Source organism: Urocitellus parryii, chromosome 1, assembly GCF_045843805.1.
Source record: "Urocitellus parryii isolate mUroPar1 chromosome 1, mUroPar1.hap1, whole genome shotgun sequence".
NCBI lineage: Eukaryota > Metazoa > Chordata > Mammalia > Rodentia > Sciuridae > Urocitellus > Urocitellus parryii.
The window spans coordinates 259,639,556-259,663,867 of NC_135531.1; the positions used below are offsets into that span (position 1 = coordinate 259,639,556).

At 33.9% G+C, this 24,312-nt stretch overlaps 1 protein-coding gene across 1 annotated transcript in view; it reads right to left on the minus strand.

The window, feature by feature from the left end:
* Erbb4 (erb-b2 receptor tyrosine kinase 4) overlaps positions 1-24,312 on the minus strand; it is a 1,044,475-nt gene that overhangs the window by 159,044 nt on the left and 861,119 nt on the right. The window contains exon 20 of the mRNA XM_077799365.1: positions 7,701-7,886. Within this exon, the coding sequence (XP_077655491.1) occupies positions 7,701-7,886 (186 nt within the window). The remainder of the gene's footprint in view (positions 1-7,700; positions 7,887-24,312) is intronic.

Here is a 24,312-nt window from a genome sequence, read left to right on the forward strand (position 1 = left end):
TGCAATCTTTTCTCCTTTCCATTATTGTGAACTATGTTTTTGAACCAAGGGAGGTTCCAACTCCCAAAAACTCCTAATCTGTCACCAAAAAACAAAGAAGAAGTAAGAACAAAATCCCTGAGCCACAAAAATCAGTTTCACTAGCTCTAATTAGGGAGATGATACAGACAATAAAAGGAATTTGTGGATAAACAAAGTAGAGAAGAAAATGAAAAAAAAAATTGAGAAATCTGCTAAACTGGCATGAATATCCTGTCAACCTCTGAGAAAATACAAGTTTTCTCTGAAAAAAAAATTGCTGAAAGCAATTATTTTCAAAAATATAACCGAAAAAAATCGTTATTCGTAAGCAGAATCTAAAGAACCTTGCTTAAACATATGGGTTAATTTTAATTCATAAAACTATTGAATGATTTTTATTTCCATCCCCCTTTAAGAACTGTGAAGTAGGTAAATTTACAACTCAGGCAATTTGTGAATTATTTTGAAGGGCACAGTGAGCCTCTGACATATTTTTAGTATCATCCCTTCTAGTTTCCAATCATTTACCACCCAAAAAGAAAACCTTAGGAATCCTACATCTGAATTAAACTGCAAATCGATAGAGCACCAGAATAAAATCTGACAATAAAGTAAAATAAGCAGACAAAGCTCTGAGGAAGGTTCAGGACTCTGAAAAATAGTGGCCTATATACACTACTCAGGCTTTACAAATGCAGCCATAACAACAGCAAAAAGCTACAAATAATATTTCCCTTAGAAAGGAGTCAGGAGCAAAAATGTGTTCAGTAATAGGAGGTCAAACCAATATTGACCTTTTCTAGCTTGAGATGGAAGACTCAGAATTTTCTCTTTGCTCCTCTTCAATAATAGACTGTCTTATTCTAAGAATTACCCCTGATCTCACTTCTCTACTAGTTCACTGGTAGTTTCGCATGTTTTCAATATTACAAACAATCCAATTTTCTAACATGAAAATCAGAAGCCATAAGAGCAAAAGTAGAATAAATAGCATCTTAGAAACCTGGGTAAGAAAGTACAGGAAGATAGGAGGGGCAGGTGTCCTTCTCTCCCATCCAGCATGGTCTCATACATCAAAATTTTATAACTAGGATTTAACAATTAGTCATCTGTATTTTAAAAATGACATCATTAGGATATCCTGGCTATACATATATGTCTTGCTTTATTATCATGTCAGATAATACTCCAAATAACAAATAGTGAATATTCTTTCTTTATGCTAAACAGCACCCTTAACATATTACAAATTTTGTCTTATATTCGTAATTACTCTATGAAACAGATACTATTATTCAGGGGCACAGAGAGGTTAACTAACTTGTCTAAGGCCACATAGCTCATAAATTGTAAAGGTGGAATTTGAACCTAGGCAATCTGTTCTTGAGTCTGTGGGCTGAATGTGCCAGATTATACATTTTCGCTTCTTAATTTATAGTGTCACTTATGACCTGTATCTATAACATATCAAACAGTTTATAGAACTGTTTGATTGTCCATTATTGTAATAGTTGGAACATTATTTGAAGAAATTCTAATTATTCATCTAGTACTTTCTCCTGAAAATGTGACATAGAAACTGATGATAGAACACATCTTTGTGAAGCCAATAAAAAGTATTATTCATACACAAATGGAGCCCAATTTTTCATTTCTCTGGCTGCACATGGTGCAGAGTCATACCAGTAGAGTAATCACACCTGTATTTAGGGTAATAATGTCTGTCTCATTCTACCATCCCTCCCATCCCCACAGCCCCTCCCCTCCCCTCACTCCCCTCTGCACAATCAAAAGTTCCTTCATTCTTCCCTATCCTGTCCCCTGATGACTAAGGATCAGTACAGTTTATGAGAGAAAATACTTGGCCTTTGGCTTTTGGGGGATTGGCTTATTTCACTTAGCATGATATTCTCTAGTTCTATCCATTTACCTGAAAATGCCATAATTTGATTTAATTTTTTTTTCTTCTTCTTTTTTTTTTTTTTTTTTTGGTATTGGAGATTGAACTCTGGGGCACTCGGCCGCTGAGCCATATCCTCAGCCCTATTGTGTGTTTTAGTTAGAGACAGGGTCTCACTGAGTTGCTTAGTGCCTTGCCTTTGCTGAGGGTGGCTTTGAACTTGTAATCCTCCTGTCTCAGTCTCCCAAACTGCTGGGATTACAGGTATGCACCAGTGTGCCCCATCAGTGCTGATTTCATTCTTCTTTAAGGCTAATATTTCATTGTGTATATGTGTCAAAATGCACTCTACTGTCATGTATAACAAATTAGAAAAAATTAAAAACTTCTTTTCAAGTAAAAAAAAGTATTATTTATAACAGAATATGCCTATGGAATTGATAATGAGACACAACTACAGTAAAACGATGTGCTCCTTCCCAGTCTGCAGATTTAGAAGTGCCATGTAAGGACAGCAGGTCACTTAAAGCTGCAGTGGTGTGTGTGTGTGTGTTTGTGTGTGTGTGTGTGTGTGTGTGTGGGTGGGTGAATGGGAAGAAAAAGTGCAAAATGGTTTAGAGACCTGGCTTGGGAGAGAGATATAGAATGCAGGGCATCAATACACCAGTGTGTCTTTTAGAACTTCTCATTTTTCTCATCTATAACATAGTAAAATAGTGGGTTATAACCTGCTAGAATTTTTAGTAAAGACTAACATGATATGTAAAAAAAATCCAGCAGATTCCAGGTGTGCAACATAGGCTCGATACCTGCTCTAGTCTGGATCTTAGATGTCCTCCAAAGCCCATGCGTTAAAACACAGTTCCCATGAGAGGTGGTGGAAACTTGTAGAAGTGGAGCCTAATTGGAGGTCTGGTCATTGGGGGCACACACTTGAAGAGAATTGTGAGACCCTGGCCCCTTCCTCTTTCTCCTTTTAACATTCCAGTTGTGAGGCAAATGGCTTTTTTGGTCTACCACTTGCTGCCTGCCATAATGTCCTACCTTGTCAGAGGCCCAAAAGCAATGATCAACCAACCAACTGCCTATGGATGGAAACTTCCAAAGCCATGAGCCAAAGGATCCCTGTTCTCTTTATGACTTGTCTTATTTTAGGAATTTGAGAAAATGGAAAGTTAACAAACATATTCCATATGGATTGACTCATTATCAATGCTATTCACCATGAAGTTCTTCACTCGAAGCCCACAACACGCTTTTAAGAATTTCTAATTTGTCAAAAAAGACTACTTGTCTAACTTTTCAGCAACAACTGTGAAAGAAGGAATTGTCATCATGACCTTACATCTTAGTTTCCTAAGCCATCAAGAATGCATATGGTATTGTATGAACATGAAACAAAACCATGTTATGCTGGGCTTCGGGAGTGAATAGGGCCACCTATAAGTAGATGACTTTGATGTTTAAATGTGTGTCTTTTATTACATAAAATTTTGTAGAATGATCAATTAATGAAAGAATGGATAGAAAATTTGGAATATTAATGAAAATATTTTAAAAATACTTATTTCCTTATACATGACAAGATAGTTCAATGGTTCTATTATTAATTTATGACCTCTCAGGACTTAATGAAGTTACTTCAGTTCTTTATATTTCTATTTATCTGTGAAATGGTGATACCTATCTCGCAGATCTGTGCTGAGACATATCAATTAATTAAAAATATATACAGTCATGCCTTGCCCAGAAGAAATGTTTGGTAGTGTCAGTTGCGAGCACTGTTTCTTCTGAGTATCGTTCAACGTTCCACAGGTATGTTATAACACAAAAATAAACTGATTACTTTAGAGCATCATCTCTCCCTTCACCGCCCAGTTTTATCAACAACAACAACAACAAAGAGATGCAAGCAAAATAATAGCGGGTACTGGGTCAATCATGATAAAATCTCATACACTTTCTTGAGTCTGTCTTGATGAGAATTGGAAGCAAAGAAAAAGAAGCCTCTAAGTTACTGAACTAGGTATTTGTAAAATATTTGTCTTCACTCAGACAATATTACCTATATTTCACAGACATTTATGAAACAATTTTCTGTTTTATGGCTTCCAACCTACAGCTGATAATGAGACTGTATTTCAACATTTCATATTCTAGAAGCTGAGCAAGGAAATGTACATGGGATATTTTATTTAATCTCCAAATCATAATAAAGAAGTATATTCATTTTTTATTGCTTTAACTAATAACCACAAATTTAGTGGCTTAAAACAATGTATATTTATTCTCTTACTATTCAGCAGGTTAGAGGCCAGAAATCAGTTTAACCACACTAAAATCAGGGTACGGGCAGACCTGTGTTCCTTCGGGAAACTATAGGAATGCCTTTCCATTTCCAGTGTCCAGAGGTAGACTACACTGCTCAATCTGTGGCCCCTGATTCCATCTTCATGGTATATCACTCCAACGCTGGTTCTGTGTTTTTTGTCTTCTCTTTTTAAGTCTAGTCCTTCTTCCTCCCACTTAATAGGTCCCTTGTTCTCATGCTGAGCCCACTTGAATACTCCATGGATACCCCTCAACCACAGACTCCAATTTAATCACATTTGCAAAGCCCCTTCTAACATGAAAAGTAACATATTTACCAATTCTGAGAACAGGATGAAGCCTTTTTTGGAATTAGGATGTTATTCAGCCTATCAGACCTCTATACCTGTGGGTTCTGAATCCAAGGATTCAACCAATGGGAGAAAAAAATATATATATATATTTATATATAAAATATCATATCATAACATATATAGTAATTTTTTCTAATCACTATTCTCTAGACATCACAGTATAATTATGATTTACAAAGTATTTGCATTGTATTAGGTATTATAAGTAATTTGGAAGTGACTTAATGCATATGGAAGAATATTTACAGGTTATATGCAAATACTATGCATAATGTGGCAAGGCAGGTGCTCTGCACTGAGCTACAGCCCCAGCCCAGATCTGTTGATTTTGAAGATTAGAAAATATAAAATTTATTAACTATATTACATACACGGGAAAAAAAAGGATTCAGAGAGTTTGGATGACAATAAAAGTCACAAAACTGCAAAGTAGGCACCAACATAATAATGATGGTATGTCTTTCTGACCCTAATGCTGCTTCCACTATACAACTCCATCCCTAAACAAGGGAAAAAGATAAAGAAAGGACACTCTCCTTCAGGGTAGTTTTTGGTTTTTATTAGTTAAGGTATGAGTTAAGTATTGCTTTAATGAATACTACATATAAGACTCCAATTTTAGGAATAGATTTAAGAATCAGACTTAGCCATGGGGTAGCCTCATATTTCCTTACATTTAAATACCTGTAACTCCTAAATCTGAACAACTTTGATTATTTGACGTTTCTAGATCCATGTACTGCAAATTTTTTCTAATGTGCTATGTCTATAACTGAACACTTGATTATCCTCTAAACACATTCCTCTCTCATCCTTCACCATCTCAGGAAATGGCACCCACTATACTCGTCTTTGTCCCCTACCACATGTAATTAATAATCATTCAACTTGGGTTTTTACACAAAAATATCTCTTCATTCCATCTATTTCTCTTTGTTTGCATTGCCCCCAGAGTCTGCACTGGAATCCTCATTTCCATTCTTTATTGACTTCATATAATCTCTATACATAAACGCGTGATCTCTTTAGACCATAAATTTTGTCAATTCCATGTTAAAATATTTCATAACTACCTGCTGAACTTAATGTAAAACCCAATTAATCACATATCCCATTCTATTTAGGATCTTTCTGTGCCAGTTGTCCTGAAGTGACTAGTAACAGAGTCCCCTTTCACTTCTAAAATTGTCCCATTGGATGATAACTTACCTGCTTACCTTAAGTAGGGTTCCCTGTAATCTTCCCTCTAAGTAATTCTTCTCATAGCCAGTTTTCTACCTCAAAACTTATTGGTCATTCTCTTAAGTCTACCCTATAATTATTTTTCTTCCAGATGGTATATAACTGTATACTTCATCTTGAATGTTCAGCCTATTAGGATGTGCAGAGAGAATCAGACCCAAGTCTGTTATTTACCTATATGTTCCTCCTTTAGAAAGTCAGCATAATATCTTATATAAGTGCCTTCAAGTATTTGTTGAAGGATTAATGATTAAACAAGTTTTCCATAAAAAATCAAAGAGATTTATAAAAACATAGTAAAGCATTTAAATAACAGAAATGTGTTCAAAATACCAATGATCGACATTAATATAGAAGAGAAAGTAATCACATTTTTCTGGAGAAAATGTTGAATAGGGAGAGCTTGGCAGAGAAGAAGACCAATCAGTGTTGATCGATGAATAAGACCATGCTGTGTGAATCAAGAAGATATAAGAAAAAAACTTCAAGCAGAGAGAAAAACAGTATAAAACTGTGTGGTTACTCCAGGCACTCAAAGTAGTTTCTATCATTAGAGTATATAGTGATGTATAAATGATAATATTAATGCCATGGATTCCTAAAGACAAAACTTAAATTGTAGAGAACACAGCAGGAAATACAGAGAGAGCTAAGAAATTTAAATCTTAGCTATGTTTTTATTTATAGTACTAGGATGATTTGAGAATAAACACAAAATTATAATACATAGTCCTTAAGGAAACTAAATTGAACCTTATCGTATATAAAACTAAGCTAGGCTTCTCTCTCAAGTAATTCTGAGGTTGGCATTTGTAAGAATTGTCTCAAATTTCTGCTTTTGGTAATGGACTTTTATTCATTCTTAGATTGCAAAAATAAATAGGGAAAGACTAGTAAATTAATATTTTGCCATTGATAAGTATGAAGAGTAATATGTCTATAAAATCTATAAAACATCAAATATTTTGAGTAAATTAAGAGTTAAAATAGTGAATTTAAATTTATCACATTCCCTATTTTTTAGGAAAGAGAATTTTCTTCAAGAAAGTTTCTAGTACAAGAAATCATACATAGATTTTTTTAAAAATAAGAAAATGTGTATACCTTTGTGGAATATGGTTGTAAATGCTTTGCGTGTTCTTAGACTGCTTCTGAAGTTAGAGCTAACATTTAAATTTGAAGAATTCATTTACAAATTTGGAACTATAGGCCTTCTTGAAAAATAATATCTGATAATTGGCAATGTTCTCCAAATCATAGGCTTCTCAAGGGCAATAGTTGTTCTCTGGTTCACCACAGAGCCACCTCCCCCATTACCAAGCTCACTCCCCTTATGTATGCTACATGCCTGAGCTGTTGTGTGAAGTTAACCACTAAAGACCAGTTGAAGACTTCCCAAAGGGTTAGGAAAATATTTAGCATTGTATCATTCATGGTTATTGACAATTCTACCATATACTCTAATAAAATCAGCTAAAAATGGAACAACTTGGACATCCAATCTTTTCTTTCTTAATTTTGTTTGTTAACTATACTAGAACAAACAAAAAAATCAAAGAAATCCAATATAGTAATTTTTCCCTCTGACTAGCAAGATTTTTATTTTGTCCTCTCAATACTCAATATAACACAAATGGCACAGTATGGTAATCCAAACATATGAGTAGATCATGTGAATCATCTGTGTTTGGCATGCAGGTACCACCTTATAATGCTTCTTTAATATATGGAAAATAAATTTTGGTTTGTTTTAATGGTTTGAAAGACTTGACATGTTTTCAATTTCCAAACTGTTCCAGATTAGGAGATATAAACACAGAAGTGTCATTTCCATAGGAAGTGACAGCACTTACCTTAGCTATCTGGACACACCAGTTCAGCAGCAGTTGTGATCCAATGTTATCCTTGTGTTCATGGACGTATTCCAGCAGGCAGCCGTGGGGCATCAGCTGGGTAACCAGCTGGATGGTTGGGCTTAGACACACACCCAATAGGCGGACTAGGTGTGGATGGTCCATGCTGGCCATGATCAGAGCTTCCTGTAAGAAGGAAAAAAAATAATACCAATATTTCAACTCAAAATTTCAAACACTTATGGTTGCATTGTTCTGATGGTGCTGATAATGTTTTTGAAAATATAATCAATTACAAACGAAAAGATATTATTGCAACTAGTCTTAAAGTGATTTAAATAAAAACAAAGCCTATATACTCAGTAAAATGTAAGTGGTTATAGAATAAGTATCTATAAAATTAATATCAATGTGTTCTCTTTTGAAGTATGAATACTATTTTATTACTCCCACGTACATTAAAGTGAATCCCAACTTAGGCCATGGATTTTTAATTCTTGACCTTCATTCTAGGGTACAATAATCTATACAAATGCAGCCATCTGCAGATAGAGAAACACAACCCAATTTTAAGACATCTATTATTAGTGTAGAGTTGGTCAGTGTTAAGATGGTAAAATGTACAAATAGTAAATATGTAAACATATATATTACAAAATACCCAATTTGTATACAAGATTAAACATTTGAATAATACATTTTGATCCATAATCTTTACTGAAATTTATTTTGTTTTCAAAATTACAAGTGATTGTTAGTCATAGATTCATAAAATTTGAGAGCTACATGGTACTAAAAAATTCTGTCTACTCAAATTTCTTATTTTGTGAATTGAGAAAAAGTTCTAATTTGTTGATCATAACCAAAAGACAACTTTCCTTAATGGAAATAAAAAGTGGACACATAATGGTTACTTAGAGTATCCTAAAGTTTGCCTCCAATCAAAAGTTATTATAAACATTTTGGGCATAATTTGAAACACATATTACAATAAGGGATATGTTAATACACGTTGCTTTGATTTGATTTGTGCTTTTAAGTAATAAAATAATTTTTGAAACCAATAATGAAACTTTGTTCACATAAGGCCACATAATTTCACCTACATAATATGCTTGACAATAATATTAATTTGAATCTAATAATAAGGAATAAATAAACAAATCCACATTTTAGGACAATCTAGAAAGGAACTGGTCTGAACTCATTAAAAATGTCATGTGAGAGATACAAAAAAGGATTTTCAAGCTAAAATCCATTATAAAGACAAGGCAATGCTATGTCTTTGATTGATTCCTGAATTAGAAGAAAAAACACACACTACAGAGAATATTACTCTGAAAATTGGGGAAATATGTGAATAGGTACTATCTATTATGTAAATACTATGCCAGTATTAAATTCTGAAGAATGATAAAAGTATTATGGATATATGGAAGAATTTTCTTTGATTCTTGGAGATCCTGAAATAGTATGAACAAAGTATTTTATGTCTGCAATTTTCTTTTAAATGGTTTCCTCTGAGAGAAGGAAAAAAAGAAAATGAACAATAAAGAGGGATGGAAAGAGAGATTTGGAATATGTGTATGTATTGATTTGTGTGTTTGTTATACAAATCCATAAGCATACACAAACATACCCATAGGGGGTTGTACATACATGGTAATTTGATATCAGTTTATCTATATGCAGGTACTGAAAGTTCATTGTATTATTCTTTTTTTTTTTTTTCAGTGCTGTGGATTGAACCTGGGGGCTTCAGCCTGCTAGGCAAGCACTCTATCACTGAGTCACATCCCAGCCCCCTCTCTGTGTTATTTAAACATGTTCTATAGCTTTGATTATTTTTTTAACAACAACAACAACAAATTAAAGACTGAATGCTCTGTTGAGTTTCTGTTTAAGACGGCCTGGCAGGTTTAATACATGAATTGCTTCCATTCCCTCTCAATTTTACTATATTGAGAATAAAGGAATTAATAAAAACATAATAATAGAGTGGAGACAATAGAGTAGAACAATAAAAGTAGACAGTGGTTGACTCACGGCAACTGACATAGCAAACTTAAGAAGTCAGAAGCCTCACTGAGCAGGAGGAGAAAACTAAGACGCAATCCAGTGGTGGGCACCAACAAAGGTTCCGGTGTATTAGCACACACACCTCTGTTGATGATGGAAGAAGGACCAATTTCATCAGAATTGCTTCAAAATACACTTACGAACCACTTAGATTATAGGGCTCTGTCTCCACCTTTTGGAAAGCTCTAAACTGAAAGGATTGTGGACTGTGGATGTGAGGCACAATGGAAAGACAAGTATTCTGGGGAAAACAGACTGTAAATTCATATAAGATGGAAATATAGACTGCCCATGGGTTCCTTCTCCTAAATGGATCTGTTACTTCAAAATTCTGAAAGTTTTGTTTAAACCTAGAATTCTATTCTCAGCAAAATGTCAACCAAGTGAGTAGACATCATAGATATGTCCAGACATGCCAGACCTTTGAAAATTTACTTTTCCTGCTTTTACTGCTCTGCTAAATGTGCTCATCAAGGGTGGGGAGAGATTTAAAAGAGTCCAAATGGAGTAAACAAGGATTCAACATGAGATTTTGAAATCAAGAATGATAGTAAAGGAGTATTCCTGAATAAATGCTGTAGAGCAGACTGAGACAGCAGTCCAACTAGATTGCGACAGGATACAACACCCTGGAAATCAAACCCACAAAGTTGTGCTTGATAGAATACATAAAGAGTTGAAAATATAGTAAGAGGGCATTTATTTTTTTCTAACCAGTGTTCAAGTTTAGTTCAGAAAACTAAACTTAAGTAAAAAGAAGAAATGAATTTGAAGAAAAGACAGATGTATGCTTCAGAAAACACATTCACCACACAGCATAGCTGAAATAGTTAAATAATCATAATAATACAAGCACAAAATATTGATGCAAGTAGAAATCATAGTACTATACTGGAAAAAAAGGGAGGCATACTTTTGCAAGGAGGTGATAGGAATGGTGTGAAAAGCACATTCCTGTGTTGATAGTGAGAAACTGTTAAATGACGTATAAACCTGAAAACTAAGAGTTGAGAGTCTAAACATATTTAGACATATGGAAGAAAGTAACAGAAAAAAAATATCATGCAAGTAGACAGTGTTTGCTTTGGGACATAGAAAATGTGGGTAGGAAAGGAAGAGGAGGGTAGGCAGAGCACAACTGTTTCCATCATTATCCATGTAAAAGTAATGGACTTGAAAATTATCATCTTAAAATGATTTAGGAGGACATTGCCAGTTCTAACCTCTGCTACTGTTTTAGTGGTATTGAGCTCAGCTGTGTCTAAAGGTAATTCGCAGCTATGGAGTGTGTCTCAAGAAGTGTGTGGATTTCCTGGATCTAGCTAGGGTTTCATGTGAGGTCTAACAGTTGACTTTTTGAGAAAAGAAGAAAGGGGCAGCATAAGAACATGCCCAGAGAAAGGAGTGACCCAGGCCAAACAGAAGAAATAAGCTGATAAGGTGGTATCACCCAGTCTCAAAGGATTTTTTGTTTCTGATCCTTTGTGGCAGAAGTTGAAATCACTGTTTTCCAAGTAGAAAAGTCTTTCAGTTTCCCCTTCCTTAGCTGCCCCAGGGAACCAGAATAGTCACAGAATTCATGTGGACTATCTGCATCCACTAGGTTGCAAAGATTTTGGTCTCACTCACTGTATATTTCATTAAATATTTGAAATAAAGCAAAGCAGTACAGTTATAAAGAGAGTACAGATATGAGTATATATGTGCATGTTATGAGTATGGATATGAATGCTAGCCAAATTAAATAATTACTCTAATAATAGCTGCTTGTACTCTTAGTGTAACTAGAGAGTTCCTTCACTGAATTTTAATATGCACACATATAAAACATACACATACAAAAAAATGAACAAAACATCTAATTGGGTTAAGTATCATAATTAATTATATACTAGATAGTTAGATACTAAATGTTAGGTATCTGATCAAATTAAACTCATACTGACTATATTCTGTCTCTTATGGCCCTCAGTTTTTCATTCATATAAGAATCATCTAGGTTTATCATTACTAGTGTAGCTTTCCTGACGCCATATCCAGGTAATCAGATGTAGACATAGAATTTGGGAATCTGCTTTTACAGTAAACTCCCCAGCTAAAGCTAGTGTAGGGAGCATGAAACTCTGAGAACCTCTGGTACATCTCAATCTCCTGTGTGTCTCCACAATCCATGGCAAAAGGGAAATACAGCAGTTATTTGATCCTTAGTATAAACCTGGGAAGCAATTGAAAGAGGTAAACACTCTCAGTTGCAAAATGAGGCAACAGGATCAATGGGATTCCTGGTTAGATCACTAGTCGGTAGCAAATCAGATTTAAAACTTAGAATTTCTGAGTATTAGCTCTGCATTACTTCAATGGTAAAGTATTGTCATTTTTACTTCAGTTCCGTCAGCACCTTACACTGTTAACAAGGCGGCTTCATACACTTAGAATTAGCCATACCTGGAATGAATTGGGTCAAAATGTCCCTGAGGAGCAGCTAAAATCAAACAATGAATTTGTGCTAACAGGTAAACTGCCATCACTTACACATAATTCCAGAAAAAAAAAGTAATAAACATTTTTTTCTGATTTACTGAAAGTTATATTTGGTACAGGCCATTTCCTAATGTAAAGAAAACAATGACATTTAAGGTAGAAGAAAAATGTTGAGGTTATTTTTGCCTTTGCTTTTAGAATTAAATATATAAAATGATTATTTTTTCCTCCTACAATTCAAAGAGCAATGATAATTCCATTCTAAATATGCATTTGAGAAGTTTACATTAGAGGACTTTTCATGTGAAAAGTGAAAGTTCCCTTAAAAAAAATCTATTAGTAAGTCCTGGCAAAAAAGCTGGGTTTGTATTAAGGAAAATTGCTCATCACACTACAAAGAGTATTTGAAACCAAATTGTAGAGTATTTGCATAATAGTTCTCTTTTTTTTTGAGAAAGAAAAGATGAACAAGACACTAATTGTAGGTTTTATTTTTTTCATAAAGGAAATAGCAGATGGCTTTTTAGAGGATGGGGGAATAGATAAAGGAAAGGGAATGAGGATCATTTAGAGTGATGAGTGGGATGGAAAGGGGAAACAAATCCCAATATTTTAATCATGGAGTGTTCGGTCTCAATAATTTACTCTGTGTTAAAATTAATAATGTCCTCTGTTTCTTATCTCTGTGTGGGGCCTACAGAAGCAATTTTGGATCTTTGTTGCTGTCACTAGAAAATGTCACCAAAGGCCAATGGAATAAATACAACTTGTCAGGTATGTCACCTATTTTTCCTGAAATAAAAATTTTCTCTGTTTTTCCTTTCCCTGTATAAAATTATTTCTTATATGTGATTTAGAGAGTTTTCTCACAGGACAGAAGAGAAGAATGTAACAGGTGCTACACTGGAAATCTGAAACAAGAACATATTTCTTTATAATGAGATCTGGTTTGAATACGGACATTTTTCTAAACTACCATGGGACTATCAGGGTACAGACAAAAAAGTCTGAAACATGTATGCCATTACTCTCTAGCCATATGCTATTTATATCTCTATTTCTGTCCAAAGGGAATACATTTCTGCACAATAATAAAAGTAAGCAATACTATTTTTCACATTAAAGTTCTATTTTTCCCAGTCATCATAGACTTATCCCTTACCACTTAAACTTGTTTTCTCATTCATGTTGGTTAGTGATTTTACAAAAAGAAAAAAAAAATATGGTCAGTGAAAACTTATGTGCTCTTTGTTTTAAAAATGTTAACTTCAGCCAAACTTTCAGTGTTTTCCTGTCTATGGACCATTAATTCAATACCCTCCAGCTGAAAATGGAGAAAATCTCATTGCATTAGGGATAAGACAATGAAAAGCAGGATGGAGAAAAAGAACAGATAGACAGTTAATGTAGGCATATAAAACTGTATAATGCAATAGTCAACAGATTTGCGAATGCTCAAGACAAATGCCAATCTGATAGTAAGGATGATGGTGATGAAGAACACTTAGAAGATAATGATAAGCACAATGATGAAAAATGAAATAAAATTACTGGTCCATAATAGTGTTTTACAAACCTATTTTGCTACAGATGGTACACAGATAATAAAGTAAATGAAATCTGCATCTGTTCCTTCATGTCTAGAATAAATAATAATTTACTTGTGCAATTAGGTGGGCAGCAGTTAATATGGTCTCAGTTTAAATTGGTCCACATCATTCAGTGGCCTTAATATGCCCTTCTAATCCCTGCTAACATTTCTGTAGACATTCAACAATCAAGATTAAGTTCCTTCCCATCACTGGAGCCAATCGTTTTCCATCTTCATTCTATATCATTCACCCATTAAGTGTCCAGGTGTTAGATTTAGTCACTATTCAACATACCACTCCATAAAGACCTTATTGAAGGTCTTCACTATGTAAGGTGGAATTCTACTTTCTGTCTGTGTTGTCTCCCTTCCTCCTGATCAAGGTTACACTGAATTTTTCTTCATGCTTATTTTATTTTTCTATTCCTTTAGTTAAATGTTGATTCACTTAAAATATTTATTGAGGTCCTGCTGTTCATCTGGGAATGTGATTGACACTTTGTCTACAATGTCATCTCTGTCCATGGGGAGCTTCTGTTTTACTGGGAGAAGCAACTGATAACCAGGAAATAAAAAATATGTATAAACAATTATAAATTATATTAAGGGACATGGAGAAAACAGGGTGTTGTGATAGATTATAAACAGATAGTTACAGAGTGACTTTAGATAAGGGTAAGTTAAGAAAACATGTTCTGAGACCTGATTTATGAGAAGTTGGATACACAAACACTAGGGAAGAGAATTCAAAGCAAGCCAAGAGCTGATGTATTTTGGAAGCTATGAGACAACTCATGAGCTTAGAGTTTAGCAAGGGCTATGGTGGCATGAGGTGAGCCTGAAAATGTGGGTAGGGTTTTGCAGGGATGGGAAGTAGATTTATTCCCACATATTTTCATGCTTTATAAATACTTTTCTGATTTTCTTCATTTGCCTCTATTATATGCTGATCTCCAAAGTTAGTGTTACAGAAACATACTTGCCATCATCATGTCATTTTTTCCTCTTGATATTTTCATTTTGCTAATCTGGCTGAAGGCAACTCTCTTCACCTTCACTTTCTAAATTTTGAATATTGTTGGAGAAAACCACAGATTCATGGGGATTTGATACAAATATCCTGTCTGGATCTTCCAAAAATAGCTCTTCATTTTAATTTTAAATTTCTTATTGACTCCTTATTTAATTTACTTTGTTCTGAATCTCCACAAGGACAAAAAAAAATACTCTCTACCTTTTAAAATATTTACTGTGTAAAATGTACTCTTGACACAATTCCATTCTATTCACTTGAATTATTCATCATTATTTATCTTTAGTATAATTTTATCTTTACTTCTTATTGGAACCCTCATTGTACCTATAATTATATTTTTGTGTCCAGTACTGTGAAATTGAAAATTTCCTTCAATTTTGTTCTCACTTTATGCTGGGAATATTTCCTACCCCACCTAGACTATTTCTTCACTTTATACGGCTTTGTTCCTTAGGAATCTGTTTTTTCTATCACTTTCTTACATTCTTACTCTTCAAACTATTCTTGAAAAAGTCACCAAATATGTCTTTTCACAAAGTCAACAGGGTTCTTCTCTGATTTCTTAAGTTCTCCTGACCTTTTGCACTGTTATATCTCACCCAAAATCCCTGTATGGCTGAGGTTAGAAGGATACTCTGTCCTAATTCTTCACTCTCTGAGTACTCGTATTATGAAAATCACCCCCACTTCACCCTCTCATACCTTAAATATGGAAATTCTAACGATGTTGTCACCTTTAATACTCTTTGCTTTAGTCTGCAATCTCCTGCATCCATATATAACTGTTCTCCAACCTCCCAGAGATGAAATTATTTTACAACTTTAAGAACTATGATGGAGGTTTCAAACATCTGGAATCAATTGTCAAACTTTGTGGTTTATCATAATTTAATTAATTTGAAGCAATACAAGCAACACAACATTACCCCCAAAATAGAATGCAAGATTCATTATCATCATATCTAAAAATCACTGTGCCCTTCTAACATGAAAACTGTGTGTGCCCACATTTTGAGGCTTCTCTAGTCCTATAGTTTCAACTGTCATTTCTGAGAAGAAACTAACAGGTTTTTAAACATGCATTCCTCTCATATTATAATATATATCCTATTTTATTATACTCATCTGTTAAATGCATGAAATTTCTAATGATTTCTCTAAAAGTAGTAATATTGTTCTATGATATTCACTGGTTTATCATCAAATCCTCATAAAGTACATGGTTCATAGGTCAGATGCAATACAATTTCATGAATAAATGAACAGAATCTTTATTATATTCCCTCCTTTCCCACCTATTTCATCTCAGGAGTCAATGTGTATTTCAAATGCCTTCTGGCCATCTTGACATAAATACTACTGGATATCCAATACTTGACAAAAAGTAAATAATATCCCCATCTAAACTTGCCTGCTACACTTTTTTGATTTTGTAAATGGCAGAAACATATTTACACTCCATTTAAAAATCTTGGATTCATATTTGGCATTAACATTTCTATTCTTTTCCATTCAACTCTATATCTAAAAATTTGCCAACTTCTATTAATTGCTATTCCCAGTGTAGCTCCAATATACACCATTCCATGTACCCTTATTCTGATTCCTATTTAAGTTCAGCTTCACATCACTATTGTTAAAAAAAAAAAAAACTATGTTTTTGAAAAATTAACTCTCATCTGTATTTGCTATACATACAAAAAAATCTTGAATTTATTGGGAAGCTATATAAAAATAGCCTTATCATTACTTGTACTCAAATTTGTTGAATTTCAGTTCATATAGTAAAAATTGCACTCCATTTTGGAATAAAGTAGTTTAGACCATGCTCCTAGTTATGACACCATTGTGACATTGACCTATGTATTTTCCTTTGTCTCTCTAGTTCCACCTCCATTCTTCTATATCTTGCCATGTGCCCAGAGAGACTGAAATATACAATCACTGCTGGCCACTTTAACCCATGGCTTTCATCAGGCTCTCTGATCTCCTGTTTTCCATCTGTTAATGAAAGCAACAGTAAAACACTAAAGGAAGAAGAGAATGAGTCATGTTGGTACTCACACCCTACTCCCACACATTTATGCAACCCTCTACCAAAGGGCAGAGATGCTCTCATTTAGGGCAAACTTCCCTTTGCTCCTTCAGGCTCAGCTGTGTTGTTACTAGTCTTAGAGCACTTCAACAAACTTTGTTAGTATTACTGAATTCTGCCCATAAGTTTATTTTATCTGGGATGGGAGGTAACTGGGAACTGAATCAGGAGTGCTGCACCACTGCATTATATCCACAACCCTTCTTACTTTTTGAGACAGGATCACATAGTCTGGGCTCATGTGAAACACTCCTGATTCAGTCTCTTGAGTAGCTGGGATTACCGGTGTGTGCCACCATGCCCAGCCTTCTGATGCCTTTATGAAAACCCCTTGTTTAAACTCCCTCCACTTTCTCCAATTCAGCATGCCACATACTTCAAGCTGGGTTTTTCTAATGCAGTCACCTTGGACAAACCTCTTAATTCCTCACTTATAAATTGGCAGAATAGGTCACTGATGGCAATTATGTTCTTTACATGCCACCAACAGCCTTATGCTCCTGCCCATGGCAGATATTGCTTATCCATCTTTGTGTAGTAGGCTGATAATGGCTCCCAAAATATGCCTGCATCCTAATCCCTGGAATGTGTGACTATTCCTTATTTGGGAAAAGGGTCTGTGCAGATGTGACAACATTAGGAATTTTGATATTAAGATACCATTCCTAATTATTCAGGCAAATCCTAAAACCCATCATAATTACCCTAATAAAAGAAAAGCAGAGGTAAATTAGACACAGATACCAACAGAAAACAATTTGAAGAAGGAGACAGAAATTGGTATGATGCAGCCACAAGCCAAGGCTCACCTGCAGGCATTAGTAGCTGTAGGAGGCAAGAACAGATTTTCTTTAGAGCTTCTGGAGGGAGCATAGCTCTCCCAGTATCCCAAGTTCACACGTTTAGCTCCAAAACAGTGAAGTTTTAAGCACCAAATTTTCAGTTAATCTGTTATAGCAGCCACAGGAAACTAATACAATTACGGTGTTCCTTCCTGCCAGAACTGAATGAAGACTCAAGATTGTCTTCAATTCAATACTTCGGGGCACAAGGACAAATTTGGAAAGTGAATGTCGTCCATAAACATTCTTACCTTGATTTTATATGTGTATTAAAAATTGATGTTTGTTACCAAATCTTTGGTTTGGATATACTATAATAGTTTAATCTAAATGATGTAGATACTTTTAATTCATTTAGAAATTAACATATATATGTGACAGCTAAATGATGTTATAGGTCAAGAATTTAGCACAGTACCTAGTAGACACATAAAAATGCTAGCTATTATTGCATTTTTCATTAAACCAATTATATCTAAAAGGAACTACATCAAGCAGTAGAGGCTGGCTGAGAATCTGGAAGCACTGGCAGCTGTAAGGTGAAGGTGTCACTCTCATCTTTTGAAATCTAGTGGAAACATTAAGAATGCAAGGCAGGAAAATTGACCAAAAAAAAATCCAAATACATAGTTTTTCAGTCAGCACTTTTCCTATTAACCCCAGAGAGAACTAGAAATATCTGTGCTTGTATTCAACATAAAGAAAAGCTGGGAGACAGCCAACAGTAGCTGTGGAGTTGAAAGAGGACTTCCAGGAGAACATGGATTTGTCCTTTATCAAAGAATAACCATAATACCAGGAGTGATTGTCAATAGCAAGCGGGGTTAAAACATAATAAAGATCAGGAGACAGCAGTGAATTCTCATAGTTGGGGCAGAGATACTTTAGAGCTTACTGATTAATCTCAGCAATGTTACAGAGAGGAAAACAGAGGTGTTGGGACTAATACAGAAGAAACTCCACAAGCTTTCATGTGGATCTTAGGAAGAAGATACTGTGATGAGCTATAAAGAAAGAAAACACAACTACATTAGAACCAGAGTAAATCATTCCAGGCTATATTAGATTCTACTGTGAGGGAGGTAAAAATAATAATTAGCATCGGAATAATGTCTATGACTTTATTTCTTCCTTTTTATTAAAATAAGTTTCCAGAGGGGTTATTTAACTATAAACTCTCTTTTTAGTCTACCTATAGCTTTGTTGTACTTAATAACTTACTTATGGTTCTTCTAAAGCCACCGGGTTAGAAATCCCATTGGCAGAAAACAAACCAATACTTTTCTGTTGAATGTTCCTGGTACACTTCTGTTCATTGTACATGTGAACTCCCTGAATTCTCAAGACAGTCTTGTCCAACAGATATTATGATTTACTGATGAGGAAACAAGTTTTAAAAGGAAAAGCATTTGCCAAAATCCTAAAATTTGTGGGAGCCAAGCTGGGATTGAAATCTGGTTCTTATTATATCCACAAACATGATATTTTCTACCATCTTTCCCCTGGGGAGATATTAAGTAACTAGGTAGACTCAGTAGATTGTGATCATTATCATTGTGTCCTAACAGAAATTATCATAAATTAGATATTTCAGTTAATTGATCTTTTCAAAACAACCTTCTAACAAGGCACCAACTATCCTTTTTTAGATGAATCCTGTGAGCACAATTTTACTCAATTACTTAAAATTAATCCTCTGATAATAAAATGCTAAAAAGCCTTTGCAGGAGGGACTAAGACTACCCCCGACTTCCTTCTCATTGGTGCATGGGAGGAATGGATTCTAGAAGTGTTCGATCAATAATTTGCAAAATTAAAATTGACTTAGATAAGAATCTAGTAATTTTGGTAATTGCTCTTATTTAATCACTTAGAAACTTATTTACTATTTTGTATAATTTAGGAAATTAATATGCAATACAGTTTTCCTAGGTACAGCTCTTCTTCAAAAGAAGACACTGTCTCTGTTTTTAATCTGCAAGAATAATCTCAGCTAATTAATGACTTTATATTAAAGATATGTAGCAACAAACAACTAAATAAAATTAAGGAAATCCTTTCTCTATACCTAACAAAATATCTCAAATATGCCTCTGGTAATGAAGCAGGCAGGTATGTATTATTTATGACTCATCCAAGATAAAAGAGTAAGTGACTTTAATTAAGTCTTCCATTTTTCACTTGCTCATCTCATGTTCATATAGAATAATTCATATATGAAGTCCTTTGTCCTATTGTTCATTTATTTCTTATCTCTTCTACTTTTATAATGAACTTAATTATTTGCAGCAGATATATTAAATTTGAAACCATGATTTATATGTTCTTATATTAAATATTCATATTAGTGTTATGTTAATGTTCTGTGATGATCCTGATGTCAAGGGCATCCAGGAAGAGGTAATCATAATGCATAAAAACCTGTTTTAATGTTATCTATTCTTTTGTGTTTTTAATATAGTAGCAGTAAATAATATTACCACCCACTCACGCAAAAGCAGTCATAATAAACCCTGAAGAAAGATATATAGTGTATGAAAGACCCCCACTGTTAATGTCTTTGCTTCAGGAGGCTATGAGTCAAAGGAAGATGTGGCTTTGTGTCTAGACACACACTGTGCGGGGGTGGGAGAGTGGCAGTGGAAAAGGACTACCTCATAAAGAATCTCAGCAAGAGAGCTCCAATGCTGATCTGATATTTGAAAATAGCCATGGAAAATTAGCCAATATTTTTGACATGAAAAGGTATCTTGGATTTCTGTCATGCTTTCACTGGAAAAGGTCAATTCATGGCCACTATACATCTCAGCAACTTCAAACAATAGATTTTTATTATATTTTGATTTTTTTGTATATTTTTGTAGTTCATTTTCAATACATGTGACATCATTAATAGCGGTATTCAGATTACAAATGTTCAGGGAAAGTAGCCACTCTTTCCTTCATTCATTAGCTTATTTCTGACACTGATTGAGGTATACTCTATAAACTCCCAGGGTAAAAAATTAAAAAGGCATATATCCTATTCTTGCATAGCTAATCTCCAGGAAGAAGTCTTTCAAAACTAGTTTAAAGCAAAGGTCATGAACATTAATAATTATAATAAATATTTATGATGTACCTTTCCTATAATTACTCATTGAAGAGGAAAATTACCTTTTAACTGAAAATACTGAATTCAGGAAAACAAGGAAAAGATTGGTTGAGAAGAAAAATCTGACTGGATATTTGTAGGTGAGAAGAACATTACAAATAAAGGAAGTAAATTACATTAATAAGGTGGCATATTGAGGAGAAAAGGTTGCAAATACTGATTGCAATTCCTTTCTAGAGTCTGCCCTGTGTTTTCCTGGCTGTGCAATAGGGAGAAAAATCTCAGGTAATTTGTGCACTGAACTGAAGCAATAATGTCTACTTTGAGTAAACAATAGTTTCACACAGTATATGAACATGTTGAGTATATAAAAATCATCCAGGGTAATTAGTTTCTTTTCCTTCTAAAATTCTCAAAATGGCAAAGTATGGCATGGGGTATACAAATGGATCAGCTTCTGTGAAGCATATGGTACTGGATGGATGGAACACAGTGAGGAATAAAGTGGAAAGGCAGAGTGGTAATAGGGCTCACAGGCGTTACATAGGAGACTCATGTTTGGATTTTCCATGCCTGTAATCACAGTCACTTGGGAAGGCCAAAGCAAGATGATCACAAGATAAGGTTCAGCCTGAGTAATCTGAATAGACACTATCTCAAATTCAAGAAAAAGAAAAAAAGGAAAGGAAGGAAAAAGGAAGTAGTACTCAGTGGCAGAACAATGCCTAGCATGTGTGAGGCCTGGGTACAATTCCTAGCATTACAAAAATAAAAATAAAAAAATAATTAAAAAAACAAAAAAGCAAAATCATTGTGCTGTCCCTAGGGAAAAAATCACAGTAAAAGGGTCTAGAAGCCAAGGGATGGGCTGGGAAACTGCTGTCCATGAGTAGACATTGGGATCCTAGCACAGACTCCACATCCTGAGGAAAGAGAGATCAGAGATGCCCAGCTGGCCCAAGGCAGACATGTTTTTTCAAACACCTTTAAGTACTTCTGGTTTCTTAGAGGAGGTTATTGCCCCCCAATAGGTAACAGAAAATTATAAGTAATTCAAGGATGATGAAAACCTGAGATACACATGCATTTATGTTCTTTCTGAATATGTTTTAACTCATTCTAATCCTCCTCTGAAGTGGAAGATGCATTTGCCTTCAATATGCATTTGCTTCTGTGCATTTCTCTTGCTCCCCCCACCTCTCCCCATCATTCCCACACTGATTTTGTTTATTTTCATAGTCCACTTCACCTTTATGGCTGCATCCCTGCCCCCATCCCCTCCCCACCACCACCACACACACACTCTGAATTTCTTTCTAGCATTTGCCATTCTGGCCTTTTGCTTTGTTTACAGTACCTTCTGCCTTCTACGTGGATGGCAATTGCTCTTTGACCATTATGTTATGCAACTACAAAAAGAGTAAAAAAGTTATAGTATTCAGTAGACACTCTAAGTATTCTGCTAAACAATTCTGAGAAGGGCAAAAGAATTTACAATATTGAATGGTCAATGTAATGTCTAATAATGTCTTGTCCTTTGTATATATGTACAGAGAAGCTTTCTAAGAATAGAGTCCACAGATGAAAGGCACTTTATTAAAATTGTTTTTGCTTTGATGGTATTCTAGAGCCACATATGAGGATATAATAAGCTCTTTGGTGACTTTATAATCTTTTCTGTTCTGGGTCCTTGAAAGAATTATGACTTCCAGAATTTCTGAAGTTCTTACATAAATTTTAGCTAATTTTAAAGATCTTTTTGGTCATCATTTTCCTTTAAGAATCAGACTAAACGAAAATGGAATAACCAGGAGATGACTAAATATAGGGTTGCTTTATGAACTGAAAAATTTAAAAGTTAAATTATTAGAAAATGTTTCTGTGGTACTTTTACATTTAAGAATTTTTTACTTCAGTCTGTTTCATCCGATTAACCAAAAATTATTTATGATAATATATTAACATAGGTTTCTTAGGTTGGAAGTAAAATAATTCATATATTCAGATTAATTATTCATCAAACTTCTAACGGTATGCAAAATCCACTCATAAAAATAAAATTCTTCATTTTGTAGGCATTTAATTGAAATTTATATAAATTAAAATTCACAGATGTGTTAAAACATGTACTGGAACATCACAACCTGAAATTTATTTCAATTTTTAAAAGTATAGCATAGAAAAAGCAAGTATTTGAAAATTCCTCTGAACCAATTTCAGTGATTTTTAAGCACAAACTGTGCAATTAAATGTTAAGTGTGATTAAAGAAGCAACATACTTGAGAATATCTGCAATATCAGTATGGAATTATGGTGCTTCTTAAGATATTTTTTCATGTTTAATGTATTTTCTTTAGAAAATGTGATGAAAATATTTAAATACTTTAGTCATTTTGGGATGACACAGATGACTTTGAAAATAAATACCTAAAGATATTCTGGTTATGAGATAAAATTTGACAGTGTGATTTCAGAGAAATGTTTAATAAATGGAGTTCATTTAATAAAAACCAAATATTTACTGAGCACTTAATATTATCCAGTCATATCTAAAAATTAAAAATTTCCTATCACAATATAATAAAACCTTCATTTCATAAATTTCCTTGTTGTAGTCTCAACACAAATAAGAAATGTTGTAATTTAATGTTTCTGATAAAGAAAGTACTTTCAAATTGTACCACTGGGTGGTGGAAAGATCAAAAGAAATAAATTTTGATTTTTTAAAAAATTTCAGAATTAGCTATGATATATAGAAATTATAGTTAAATACATCACTAAAATCATGAGTATTTAAATATCATTTATAAGTTATTTATATTCCCAAGATTTTTAGAAGATAGTACAATAAATTATCTTCCCTTGATAAGTTACTTTCTATAATTTTAAAACAGCTGTATTTTCTAAAGTAAATTCAAAATGAATAATATTCAATAATGTACCTATTATAACAATTCAGAGTAAAGTAATTAGTTGTAACAAATGACTGTACATAGGACTATATTGCATATACTTAAATTTTTTTAAAAAAGGAATGAAATCTAAAAAAATCCATATGACATGCTACTATAAATAGTGTAATTGACAAACAGACTATAAAAGACTCATAGAGGTTGTTTTTTGTCAAATTTACTAATTAATCATGTGCTCTTCTATTTGCTGGATTCTAAAAATGTTCAATAGAAATAAGAAGAAAATTATTGTTTTGACTTTGCCCCCTAGGTTTTCTTTAATAGAGGAATTCAAACAATTTATAAAAGGCAATTTGAACCTATTTTTCATTTGGCTATGCATTTCCTTCAGAAGAATTGAAAAAAGAACATGTATTATGACAAGAGATATAGTATACTAGATACTTTCATTTCCCTATTAATTTTAAAGTAATTGCAAGACC